The sequence below is a fragment of the Callospermophilus lateralis genome, chromosome 15 (assembly GCF_048772815.1).
Source record: "Callospermophilus lateralis isolate mCalLat2 chromosome 15, mCalLat2.hap1, whole genome shotgun sequence".
Classification (NCBI taxonomy): Eukaryota; Metazoa; Chordata; class Mammalia; order Rodentia; family Sciuridae; genus Callospermophilus; species Callospermophilus lateralis.
Genome location: NC_135319.1, coordinates 75,944,226 through 75,957,209, shown reverse-complemented (window position 1 = coordinate 75,957,209; position 12,984 = coordinate 75,944,226). Strand labels below are relative to the sequence as shown.

The 12,984-nt window shown below is 46.4% G+C and overlaps 1 protein-coding gene across 2 annotated transcripts in view; it reads right to left on the bottom strand.

Annotated features, from left to right (window-relative positions):
* The window catches only part of Rbm20 (RNA binding motif protein 20), a 187,626-nt gene that overhangs the window by 16,948 nt on the left and 157,694 nt on the right, over positions 1–12,984 (bottom strand). For both annotated transcript variants that reach the window (XM_076834170.1, XM_076834171.1), the window contains exons 8-10: positions 9,003–9,082; positions 6,627–7,293; positions 239–325 (exon numbers count right to left, since the gene is read on the bottom strand). In XM_076834170.1, coding sequence (XP_076690285.1) covers positions 239–325; positions 6,627–7,293; positions 9,003–9,082 — 834 coding nt within the window. The remainder of the gene's footprint in view (positions 1–238; positions 326–6,626; positions 7,294–9,002; positions 9,083–12,984) is intronic.

Below are 12,984 nucleotides of genomic sequence, written 5' to 3'. Positions count from 1 at the left end.
GCCAAGTCACTGGAGAGTGAGGCGGGGCCCAGCAAGCGAGTAAAGATCCCCCAGGAAAGACAATCCCAAGACCCCAGGCAAAGCTACCCCTGCAAGAAGAGGTGAGGGGAGTGGGTCACTCACAGAACCACTGGTGGGGGCTCAGTGCAGCTGGCCATTGGCAGGCAGGGTGGGGACTCCCATGCCTTTGGCTGAAGCACAGATGGGACCACACTGCCAGTATCTGGGACTAGTTTACCTTCTTTGTCCTTGTGTTCTCTGGATCAGAGGACTCTGTCTCTTTCTCCTCTCTGCCCACCGACTGGGGGCTTCCTTCGGTGCCCTCCTGCTCCAAAGGAAGAACAGAACAAACAGAATCAACAGTGAGCAGAGGCAGGGAAAGAGGGAACACCAAGAGAAGAACGCCACTGAGCACGGCTAGCACTGGCTGAGGCACTTCATGTCCCTATTTCCCCTTTCCTTGCAGAACCGCCCAGACACAGCCATTGTTATCATCCTCATTTCACAAAGGAGGAAACTGAGGCTCAGAGAGGTTAAGTAACTTGCTCACAATACACAGAGGCAGAGAAATGTCTTAAAGTCTGGTCTGACGTCTTCAGGGGGCAGAGTCCTTGGTAAACTGGATGGGTTGTTTTTTTTTTGCATTGAGGGTGAATTGAAGAAGCCAAGGGTAAACTGAGTCCAGGTGACCATCCTGGTGACATCTCCCAAACAGACCCATCCTGCCCAAAAAAATATCACTTGTGGCCACTTGTGGGCAGGGAGGGGGCTGCCACCCAGGCAGTGCTTCTCACCTCTTGTGCCCTGTCCTGTCCTACAGCCATAGCCATGCTCACGCTCCCTTTCTTGTCTCCCTCCTTCCGTTCCTTCCCCACTTAAGGTCCTCACAGTCGTGCCCACGAATGAGAAACTGAACACCTGAAAGCAGCTGTTTGGCTCCGGAAGGAGGCTTCTCGCCTTCTACAGGGGTCAGCCATCTGGAGTCCACAGGCCAGATCCGACCTGATGCCTGCATGTGAGCTAAGACCGGATATTATAATGTCGAACAGTTTCATCTTAAACAGTTACATAAGTACCCACATAAAATCCTCAGTTTTGCCTTTGGGCCCACACACAATATTTACCATCTGATCCTTTGTAGAAAAGGCTTGCCAATCCCTACTTTAGAATTTTCTCCCATGACTTAAGCTTTGGTCATCAAATCAAGGACTACTCCTGGGACTTCCTGAGGGCAAGTTGCATTTTCTTGACATTTTTGGCTGAGACTGGTTCAAAGTAAATGACCCCAGCTCTAAAGACTTCCAACCCTTGGGCTGACAAGGAGCCAGTTGGGGCAGGAGCCCCGGCTGACCGGTTTAACTTGTTAGGACCAGACTGGAACAGATAGTTCAGATTGTCAAGGCTTTGTTCTTCTCAGTGTTTAGAGACACAAATTCTACCAAAAGCTTTGGCTCAAGTCTTCTGATTTAAGTGTGAAGGGGCTACAGATAAGCTTTTCAGCCAGGAAGCCATAGCTTCTACCAAATGGTGACCACTTTTCTTTATCCCCCTTAATAAATTATTTATGTCCCTCCCCTGTTAAAATAAATAGTCCTTACCCTTCACAAGCAGTTTGCACAAAAACACATTCCTAAGGACAAGAGTCAAGCTGGAAGAAGCAGGGACAGCCTTGGAGACCTGGCTGGAAGCCCCCAACAAGGCAGAACTCTGCTCTTGACCCGTGTAGGTAAAGGAACAAGGCAGTGCCATCTATGGCTTCCTTCTTCCCTAGGGTCATTTCCAGGTAAAAGACAAATGCACCCATGCACCCAGCTGCCCCACACCAGCTCGAGACTAAGTATTAGGTCCCAACAGTTTCCAATAGAGCCCTGCCCAAACCAGGGCCTGGACTAGTGCTAAACCACCTCCTGACTGGTCTCCCACTTCTGCTCTGTACCCTCTCCCAAATCTATTCTCCCTAAGGCAATCAAGAATAACCATTCTAGGGGCTGGGCATATAGCTCAGTTGGTAGAGTGCTTGCCTTGCACGCACCAACATACATACATACAAAAAATTCGAAAATGCAACAAGTAACATATTTAACTTCCTTGACAAAATGTTTCATTTGCTTCCCTGGCATTTAGGATAAAGGCAAACATTTTTAATCTGCCTACAAGGTTCATGATTAGTTGTTGTGCACAAATCAGCCTCCCCTCCCAGCATGCTGACCTGGCCCTCTGCTCCAGCAACACAGGCTTCTAGCCACATATGGAGCCATTGCATAGGCTGCTCCCTCTGTCTAACCTTCCTTTTCACCCAGGAAATACTTACTATTCCTTCACATCCCAACAGGCACATCCTAACCCAGGGACGCCTTGGTTCCTTACAAGTACTGACAGTGCCATCCCCCTCTCTCCTCGGCACTTCACACTGATGCTGTTCTGTTTGAGAATGACTTCATTAGCAAGTCCTTCTACTAGATGACTGTAGGCTCCAGGAGATCAGAAGTCAGTGCTGCTTTACTCACAACTAGTGACCATGGATATTGGTCAATAAAAAAAAATGGATTTGATAGAAGGGGTTGGGGTGAATAACAAAATGCACCTGCTTCAGAGCATGCTGGGGTCTCTGTATGGACAATATAGCTGGGTTTTCCATGTATTCTTCTTATGGATTGTTTATGCTGGGGTTTGCATTCTGAGGGTCTCTGGGCTGCAGGTGATCCCCAGACATGTTTTGGTCTATTCAGTTTGTAAAGCATGGGAAACTTCATATAGATATCTGGACTTGGGTCTTGCTCCAAGAAAAGGAGATCTAATAGCAGGAGGCAGGCATTCCTAAATGACAGTTATAGACTACAGCTGAGCAGCTGCTGGCTGCCCCCCGACAGTCAGGCACCAGACATGGTCCCAGCACTCCCAACTGGCCCCACTCTTGCATCCTTCCCAGACCTGCCTGGCCTCCCTAACCTGAGAGTCTGGGTCTAGTAAAATGGATGGCTTCTTTCCCAGGTTTTCTTTACTCAGAGACATGGTTTCTTTCCTTCCTCCTGGGGTGCCGTGGTCAGGACTAAGTCTCATGTACGGATATAGCCCCTGGAGAACACTGAGTAAGTGCACACCTGGGCTTCTCCACTGTGGACACTTTCTCCAGAGAGCTCCCATCTCTGATGAGCACACACTCATTAAAGTGCTACAACCACCTTGTGACCGTGTCCTTTTTACAATAAAAAACAACAAGGCAGAGAACAGGGTGTGCCCTGGTTCTCAGAAGCCAGGCCTTCGCTGTCAGTGTCTTGGCTCCTTCCTTCGTTCTTTCAACAATGCTTATCAAATGCCTCCTCTGAGCCAAGCCCTATGCCACGAACCAGGACACAGCTGTGGACACAGTAGACTAAGATTCCTGCCTCATGGATATCACACTTGGGGGTGATGGGTGAGGACGGATGCTAAAGAAAATAAAGAGGCTGAGTGATTAGCACTACCCAAAATAGGGAAGTGGAGACAGGAGAGAAGTGGGTTGGTGTGTTTAGACTTTCTGCAGTGGCTAGGGATAAATTATAGCCAAGAGTAAAGACAGAGGAGGTGGGAGCATGCCAGGTGGAGTGGTCAGCTCCTTGGCAAAGGCCCAGAGGGGGAGAGGAGCCTGGTGAATTAGAAATGCAGTAAGGACATGACCTCAGCAGGTCCCTGCTGCCTTCATTCCCAAGTTCAGTCATTTCTTATTAACTGACTTCTGGGATAGCCCCACGGGGATCTGGGTTTTTCTCAAGTTCATGATATGGAGTTTGAGGAAAGTATAGAAAACTGTGTTTTTCTATTATTCTGACTCACAGTGTTGGTCTGCCCAGCTCCAAACCCACAGAAACAATCTACTAGGGACCCTGATAAATACTTAGTGACCCTCTCTGAGGACTACAGAGGCAAAACCAACTAGAAGTATAGAATTAAGGGAAGTGAGGGCTTTTCTGGGATGACTCAGAGTATGTGTCCCTGAAATGGACAATATTATGCAAACAATGAAGCAGGGTAGGAAAATCAGAAGAGACTCAGAAGTGTGGGTAGGAGGGCACGGGGGAGCTCTGTCCCTTTGCCAAGGACACAGGGGTGTGCAGGTTGGATTGGTGTAGGAGGCCTGGGCTTACATTCCTGCCAACTCTTGCTCTCTGTTCCTCTGAGTCTTTTGCTGAGGCATAGCGCCGTAATCAGCACCTTCAACACTTCCAGGCCAATGCAGCTGTCCCTTAGTATCCACAGGGATGTGTTCAGAACTCCCTTCCTGCACCCAAATCTGCAAATGTTCAAGTCCCTTACCTAAAATGGCACAGGATTTATATATAACCTAAATGAATTCTCTTATATACTTGAAATTGTCTCTAGATTATCCATAAGACCTAATATCATGTAAATATTGTTATGAATAATTATTACACTGTATTGTTTAGGAAATAAAAACAAGAAAATAAGTAAATAAGTCTGTGTATGTTTAGTACAGACTTAATATTTTACCATCAATGATTTCAATCCATAGTTGGTTGAATCCACAGATCCAGAACCTGCAAATATAGAAGACTGACTGTATACTCTTCTTAAAAACATCTGCTGGTTGACTAGGTCCTCAAGATTCCTTTCAAGACCTTAGTGAGGCACACAGTATCCTTCATGAAACCACCCTGTCCGTTTCCCTAATCTCATCTCCTGCTTCTCCCCTTGCTGAGCCAGTCAACTTTAAAACAGGCAAAAAAAAAAAAAAAAAAAAAAATTACTAGGTATTCTTTCAATAGAACACTATTGAAAGTGTTCCAGGATATCTGACTCTATAGCGGTCAGTACCTTTCATTATCTTGAACTAAGCTATTTCACAACTTTGTAAGTTGCAAAAAACTGATCAAGATACAAATGATTCATGATTCTTGTTCAGAGAGAGGCAAATGAATTTTATCTGGTAGAGCTGCAATTGATTCCTAATCCTCTGTGGAAGAGACCAGTTTTTTTTTTAATTGTTTTTTTTTTTTTAGTTGTTGATGGACCTTTATTTTATTTTATATGTGGTGCAAGAATCAAACCCAGGGCCTCACACATGCTAGGCAAGTGCTCTACCACTGAGCCACAACCCCAGACCAAGAGGCCAGTTTTACGTCATTTGCAAATTTGTCTCAGCATTCCTGATTGCTTACATACTTGCCTGCTCTTTGGATTCTCCTTTGGGCTGACTTTTATATCTTATAGGTCTCTATTAATTAACGAATTGAAATTAAATCTTTAACATGTGTTCACTAAAATCTGTACACCAGAATCATGATTTTACTTTAAAAAAGAACCAATCATCTCTTAATATGCTCTAAAGATGTAACCACATGGAGTATCTCCAGCTTCTTTACCATAGTCTCTTCATTTTCACTTTTGCCCTTGCTATTGCTTCTTCCAGGAACCCCAAACTGCTTTTTGTCCACATTTAATACCCAGCTCAAATATCACCTTCTCTGTGCAATTTTCCTCTTCTTCCTGGGTAGAGTTGATTGCCCAAAGAGCACCTAGTCCACTGTAAATTCCAACATAGTTTCTGTTGTATGCAAATTATTTTATAGGTCTGTCTCTACCATTAGACCTTGGGTTCTGCATAACATGGGCTATGTCCCATTCACCTTTGAATTACCTGTGCCTAGCACACCACCTGGCAAGGTGGTACTGCACCCATGCACATAAGAATAAGGAATGAAGTGTCCAAAAGTATGACTTTTTGGTGTTTGTGGAGTTGAGAGTTGGGAACCTTATTTGGACTTAGCTGTTACACACTCCTTGGTCAAAGTGACTAGGAGATAGGCATAGAAGATTTTATAAATCAAGTTCCTTATGCAGAAACCAACCCTCTACTATCCCACCCCTACTTAAAAGTCAGAAGCTCTGACAAGAAGGAAGCATAAGTCAACTCAGAATATAAACCCAGTACCCAGAGTCCTGCCCATGACCCCCACCCACTGTGGGAACTGAAGCAGTGTGGCAAGGCGTAAGTCTTCTTGACACTTGGATGAAAGTGCCAGCCAGTTGTCATGTATTTTTATTAAAATGGAACTAAAACCTTGTGGGCAGTGTCTATAGAAACACACCACACCCTGGGCACCCAGTATAATTTAACTGGTGGTGACTGCTTCTCATATACCACTCTCATCAGAACTCCAAGATTGGCAGATGTTTTTGGCAGCAGAGAGCACAAAGTGGACCAAAGGGCTAATCCCCTTTGGCAGATTTTGTGGGTTCAAATGCTCAGGGCCACTTTACCTGGACAAACAGGACTACAGAAGGCCTTCACCCTATGTCCCTCCGTAATTTCCTATAAAGTAAACAGGGTGCCGTGGGATTGCGGGCCAGACTGCCTATAATTGCCCATAATTCGGGCTCTGTCTTTCACAAGGAAAGTCCTTGGGCAAGCAATGTAGTTCTCTGTGCCTCAGTTTCCTCATCTGCAGTAGTAATGATACCAACCTCTTAGGCTGGCTGTGAGGATTAAGTGACTTGATTGAGAACACATGTGGAGCATAGTGCCTGGCATACAGCAATCGTTCACTCATTCGGTAAATACTCAGCATCGTTAGGTTCTGCTCTGGGACCTGCCTTGCCTTATCAAGGGAAGGAGATGGCATCATTACCTCATTCTCGGCCATTTTGCTTTCTTTTCCACCATCAGCTCCTTCTTGGTCTCTGTCAGCTCTCTTGGTTTTATTTTTCTCACTCTGCTTGGATGCAGCACCCTCCGGGGCCCTGGTGACCTTGGGCCCTAGCCCATCTTCCTTGCCAGAGTCATCAGGGTGGAGGTGTCTGCTTTCCCGCAGCCTGGCCTCCTCTTTCCTCCTGGACCTCCCAGGGGCGTCCTGCTGCTTGAGGTACTTGTCCAACTTGGCCTTGGGCTCTTTCCGGTAGTGGCCTTCCTCCCGGCTTTTGTAGCTGGATGCGGAGTGCAGTGGGTTGGGGGACCCAGACCTTGGGTATTTTTCCCGGTAGCCCCTCCCTCCTTCAAGTCGCTCATCCAACTCGGCTTTGTCCAGCTGTCGGGGGTAGTGTTTGCGATCATGTGCCCATGTGTCCGTCCTGTCCCTCTTGTCCTCCCCGTTCTCCCTCCAGGGGACTGGGTCTCTCTCTTCCTCCCTCCTGGCAAAAGGAGAGTGCTCCCATGAGTCCCGGCCATTGCCCCAGTCCCCGCGGGAGGGGCCTGGAGGACTGTGGGAAGAGCTGCAGGAGGTGAAGCTTGGCGTGTGGGACCTTGGGGAGAGTGACCGGCTCATGGGACTGCGAGACCGGGGACGTTCTGGGCCATATCTGTGAGGGAGCAAAGGAGCAGGATTTAGAATCTGCATGTTCCCCACCCCGTCCCACCCACTCCTGTCACTGGCATACTCAGTCTCTCCCATAGATACACTGGGCATAACCCTACCCAGCTGGACACTCTTCAGTCACAACTGTCCAGAACCACAGGATGTGGTCCAAGAGAAGACCTGACCAGCCTACTGGCTTCTACGAGGAGGGACTTTCCCTAAGCACGATTTTGGCCGCTCTCTGCCCCATTGGTCATTTTGCTCATGGGAAGAATAATTGGATTGATTTAGTTCGGCCCTATCCTTTTTCCTCTTGGAAGTGAGCTGTGCTCAGAGATTCAGTGCTCAGAGACTCAGGGACTCTCATCCTGGGGCTATGGGTGTGGGGGCTAGGGGTCTGAGATTGTCCTTGTCCAGCCTGGGTAAGGCTGCCTAACCCTGGCATTCAATTAGCCAGTCCTTTTATAAGACTTGAAGCCACCCCTCTATCAGAATACAAGTGACATCTTGGCTTCTATTTTTCTCATTTGGTGCTTATCTCAATTTGTGAAGATCCTGGGCATGGTAGAGGGATGCTAATTTGTTGATGAGTGGCAGTGGGGAGGGGTGAACTCAGAAATTTCAAAAACAAAGAATTAAGCAGGTATTGAAGGGTTAAAGGAGACCTCAAAACTAGAACCTTCTTATATTTGAGATCAAGAAACCAAAACCCAGATAAAGATCCCAACCTGCCTAATCCCCCTCTATTCTATCACAATACTGCAGGCTGCATGATATGGCCTTACATATGTTGTTTAAAAACCCAAATAACCACAAATTTTTAAAAATGCACAAACATTTTAAGCATGAACACTTATCACACATACACATACACAGATACGCTCTAAAGCAACCTGGTTATTAAGCAAACCAACTGAGCCATATGCCTGATATCCTAAAAGGGTGGACAATTTTTATTTGGTTCTCAAATGTTGGACAACCATGAAGCTCTTACTGGCCAGGGGACCAGGCTGCCTTGACCATCATGGAAGACAAACATTTGGGCTCTGACCTCTACAGTGAGGTTAGAGCGCCATCTGTGGCATCCCTGGGTAAGAACTACAGACTGTGCTGGCCCCATGACCACTCTTGCCTGTTGCCCATCTTGATTGTCTTCAGGACTATCTTTAAAAGGGAGTGACCCTTATCAGCTTGTAGCTGCAGCTTTGCCTGGTCATCAACTTCAACTGGAAGAAATGAGTTGGAAAAATGCACGCATTCAATGTTCAGAGTAAGTGTGCAAGTAGCTGGGTTTTTTGAAACCATCGGCATTCTTTTTCATCTGTCTATATTCAGCTCATGAAAAACCAAGAGCTGGCTCTAAACAGAAACCATACCCTCACATACATGCACACACATAAGCACACACACACATGTATGCTCAGGCTGTTCTAGAAGAGCACAGATTGCCTCAAAGGGCCATGTATTAACAGGCCTTTTGTTTTATTCCTACAAAGGAAAAATAGCCTAGCATTTTGCATTCCGGTGATGTTAACCCAAGCAGCACTTTTGAACTGGTGCTTTTCATTGGGAACATGGACAGGTACAATCCAGAAGGGCAAGTGGATGGGACAGGAAGGGGGATAGGGCATGGTGTGACTCAAATCCCCTTAACAACGAGAGACAGGAGAGTGTTCCCACTGCCTTGAACTGCCCTGCGACCCGAAGCCTCACCTGTCTGCTTCCCGGAACATGTCCCTCTCTCTCTGGGAGTGGATATCCTGGATGATAGCAGCCACGGTTTTTCCAGGTTTCTAGGCAAAGTCAGAGAGATCACTATCAGATCAGAGATGGCCTCACCAATGCCAGAGGGCAGCAGCAGTGACTCTGGCACTCTAGTCCGCCAAAGGGGGAAAGTGCCTTTCGTGAGGAAGAAAAAAAGGCCTAATCCAAGCGATGAGGAGTGTGAGCACCATGTGGAACAAGGCAGAGCTGAGGTCCTGAGAATGTGGCATCCATGGAGCTGGGGATAAAAGGAGCCCAAGTTCACCACCCACATGCTAAGGATAAGCAGTGTTCCTTAATCCCCATCTCTTTCCTCCCAAATTAAAAAAAAAAAAAAAAAAAAACTTCAAACATGAGGGAGGGAGGAAAAGGAGGGATGTTATAAACTTGGAAAGAGACTTGAAGGTCACTGAATGCAGCCTCTGCCCACAGACTCCTGCATACCCTGCATACCTCCAGGCTCACCAGCCACATTGTGTCCCATGCAGATGGTGACTCCTGGAGTTGAGTTGGGCTCAAAGTCAGAGAGTTAAAGAATCCGACTTGACAACCCACACTTCACCTCCAGGTTCCTTTCCATGCTGCGTGACCCCTTCCATACCTTATTCCTGTGTACCCATACATAGGAATTACCTGGTGCTCAAGGCACATCTGTGAGGTGGGCATGGAGGGCTGTTTCACAGATGAAAATGCCAGGCACCCAGAGGCTCATCCCTTTCCAGATCACTATGTGCTGGCTGTGCCTGGACAGGACCAAACCAGTCCCCGAATCTTAACCAAAGCCCTTTCCTAAACTCTGGATGGACAAATAACAACAAAATAATAAAAAGATAAATGCTTTCAAAATATAAATTTATGAGCACCAAAGAAAAGGCAGAAGCATTTCTCAAAAGACTGAAGAATTCACCCATTTAATAAATATGTATTGAGCAGGGTGACTTTTATAGTATATAAGTTATGTTTCAATAAAGCTTATTAAAAAAAAACAGTACTAAAAACCCTCAGTCTACAATGGCAAACCTGATAAAGATTTTTATTGAGAAATTTAATCAGTTACTAAGTTTTTTTTCAACTGGGGTGTTCTAGCACCAAGCTATATCCCAAGTCCTTTTTATGAGGCTGCCCTTGAACTTGTGATCTTCCTGCCTCAGCCTCCCGAGTAGCTGGGATTTCAGGTATGCATCATGGTGCCCAGGCTCTCAAGTATTTTTTTGTCCCATGTAATTCCAAGAAACCTTAAGTCATTCAAACTTCATGAACCATCATGTATCTCACTTTATGGATAGGGAAGCCAGGTTCAGAAATGTGATGTAGCTAGGACTAGAATCCTGTGAGTACTCTAAGCAGCTCAGCTGCTAACCTGTGTTATTGTAGAAACAGAGGCCCCACTGGGAAACAGGCAAAGCAAAGGTGAGAATGAAGGGGGAACTGCCTATGGGTTGGGGGTGAGAGGTCAATGCTAGGACACAGGGAAGAGGTATGCAATGTTCCATCCAGGGAGAGATCTCTTGTCAACTGAAGATGCAAAAGGAAAGAAAGTGGAAGAGAAGGCAGCTGACCCTACCCCTGTGGTGTAGACACAGGAGGTCAAGAAACCAGCCAATTTCTGCTTGACAGCAGGTCCAGGAACTTAGCACTACTTGGAACAGCCACCTCAAAAGGCACCTTGTAACTTTGATGAGTGTCCCTCTATGTCCACCTATAGCTATAAAGGTTGGCCCTTTATAGGAATATGAAAAGTGCCACTTCTACTAACCAGGTCACTCAGAATGTACACAGTCAACCAGGACCTCACCCATTTGAACTGGGCCACACAGTGCCCAGGCATGAGCAAGGAAAGAGACTGGGCTACTGCCCTGGGCTGAGAAGCCTGCTGCCCAGGCTGCCTCCTGTCTCCCTCCACCCCACCACCCCACTTAAGATCACCAGTTCTTCAGCCTGGGTGATTGGTCACCTTGTTGCAGTAGAAGGGACCACACAGTGGAAGCCTGCTGCTGTATCATCAAGGGAAAGGCCAGCTGGGATGCTGCTTCACAGAAAGACCCACTACAGTGCTGCCCTCATGCAGGCCAGCGCTTGATGAGCAGTGGAGCTTGGGAAAGCCAGTCGGAGCCATCAGGACCAAGTCCATGCGATGAGATTTGCCATCACTCCAGAGGCCACATCCTAGGTCTCAAATCTGAGGTCCACACTACCAAGACAGAATAGCAGGCAAAGGCTAAAGAAGGTACCCCAAACTGGGTAAAACGTACATGGTAACTTTTCAGAATATAAAAGTAAAAATTCTCTGAGGAAGTTAGATAGGGGACTTTTGTCCAAGGTCCCAACTATCTTCTGCTCTTTTGGAACTTCAAATCCTCGTGATCATTCCTTCCATCCCAGAGTTAGGGGAGCACAAAGATTCACATGGAACAGGTGCCCCATAACACTTGCTCCAAGATGAATGGCTGGAGAAACAGAGCATGGAGATGCAGAAAATTAATTGGCAAGACAAAATGCAAATAGTACATGCTGGGTCTAGTGACCACAGGCATTGTGTCCCCTCTAGGGGATCAGAGGGTCAGTTCCACTATTAGAAGTGATAACTGCAAACTGTTTGGCACTCTTTGATCCAAACACCCTGCCAGCTGCTATCTGAGAAGGGGACAGAAATGACCAAAGATTTTCAAATAACAGAACTGACTTCTCAAAGCTCTAAGAAAAGCCTGTCAACCTTTCTTTCAGGCCAGCTTCTGCATTCTGTGGTTAAAGGTAAAAAGAAGACAGATGAAACAAACCTGTCATCACCTCAGAAAAGTCAAAAAGGGAGAGAACAGAGTAAGCCTATGATACAACTTGGGGTAACTTTTTATTGAAGCAGATTTTGAACATACAAAAATAGAGTGAGGTATATGGAGCTCCATAGACCCCTTACCCATCTTCAACAATTCTGTTCAATCTTTTTTGCATCTGTACCCCACCTATTTCCCCACCCCCTAGATTATTTTGAAGCAAATCTCCGATGTTATTTATTTATTTTTTTTATCTATCCTGTGAAAACACTGATGCAGCCCAGCAACCACACAGGAAACACCCATGGTGCTCACAATCCACACATCTTGCTGCTTCTAAGACAGGATGAGATTCCAAGTCCTATGTCATTCCAGGAAAGTGCTCGCTTACTGAGAGGGAGACACCATGACTTCAAATCTCAACTCAGAAAGAACAGCCCTGGCTCTGCCTCCAGCTGCAGGGTGACCTAGGGTCAAGGCTGGTTGCCTGTGGGAGACTCACTTTCTCCACCTGTAAAGGTGGGATAATGAGGCCCATCTGCATTCTACCAAAAGCCACAGGGCATGGCAGGCTGCACCCATGAGAGCTATGGAATGCTTGCAACACAGAAGGAGTTGCTGGGGAATTTTATGTCCTTAAACCGCTCCACAACTGTGGTTCATACCTTCAGAGTCTTGGGAAGGTGCTGAAACCTTCCAGATGAGCCAGAACCCATCAGAGCCAAGTCCTACCAAGGCAGACCTTATTGTTTCTGACATTACTGGGTACCCCAGCCTCTCCATTTCCTCTCACTTGACTCCTTCTGCCTAGAAACTCCCTAAGTAGAAGCACCTTGGAAACTTCTCCCTTCTTTTTTTTTTAATATTTATTTATTTTTTTTAGGTGTAGATGGATACAACACAATGCCCTTATTTTATTTTTTTTAAATATGGTGCTTAGGATCGAACCTGGGTCCCACCCATGCTAGGCGAGTGCTCTAATCCTGAGCCACAATCCCAGCCCCATTCTCCCTTCTTTATGTTCCTAAATCACACAAAGTTTGACACTGAACTTCTAGTAGCTCCCATGCTTGTGGAGTTATCTTTAAATCTTGTATCATTTTACACAAGAACAACTTGTCTTCCAGTTAGATAGTAAATCCTCCCCAAGTGAGGCCCAT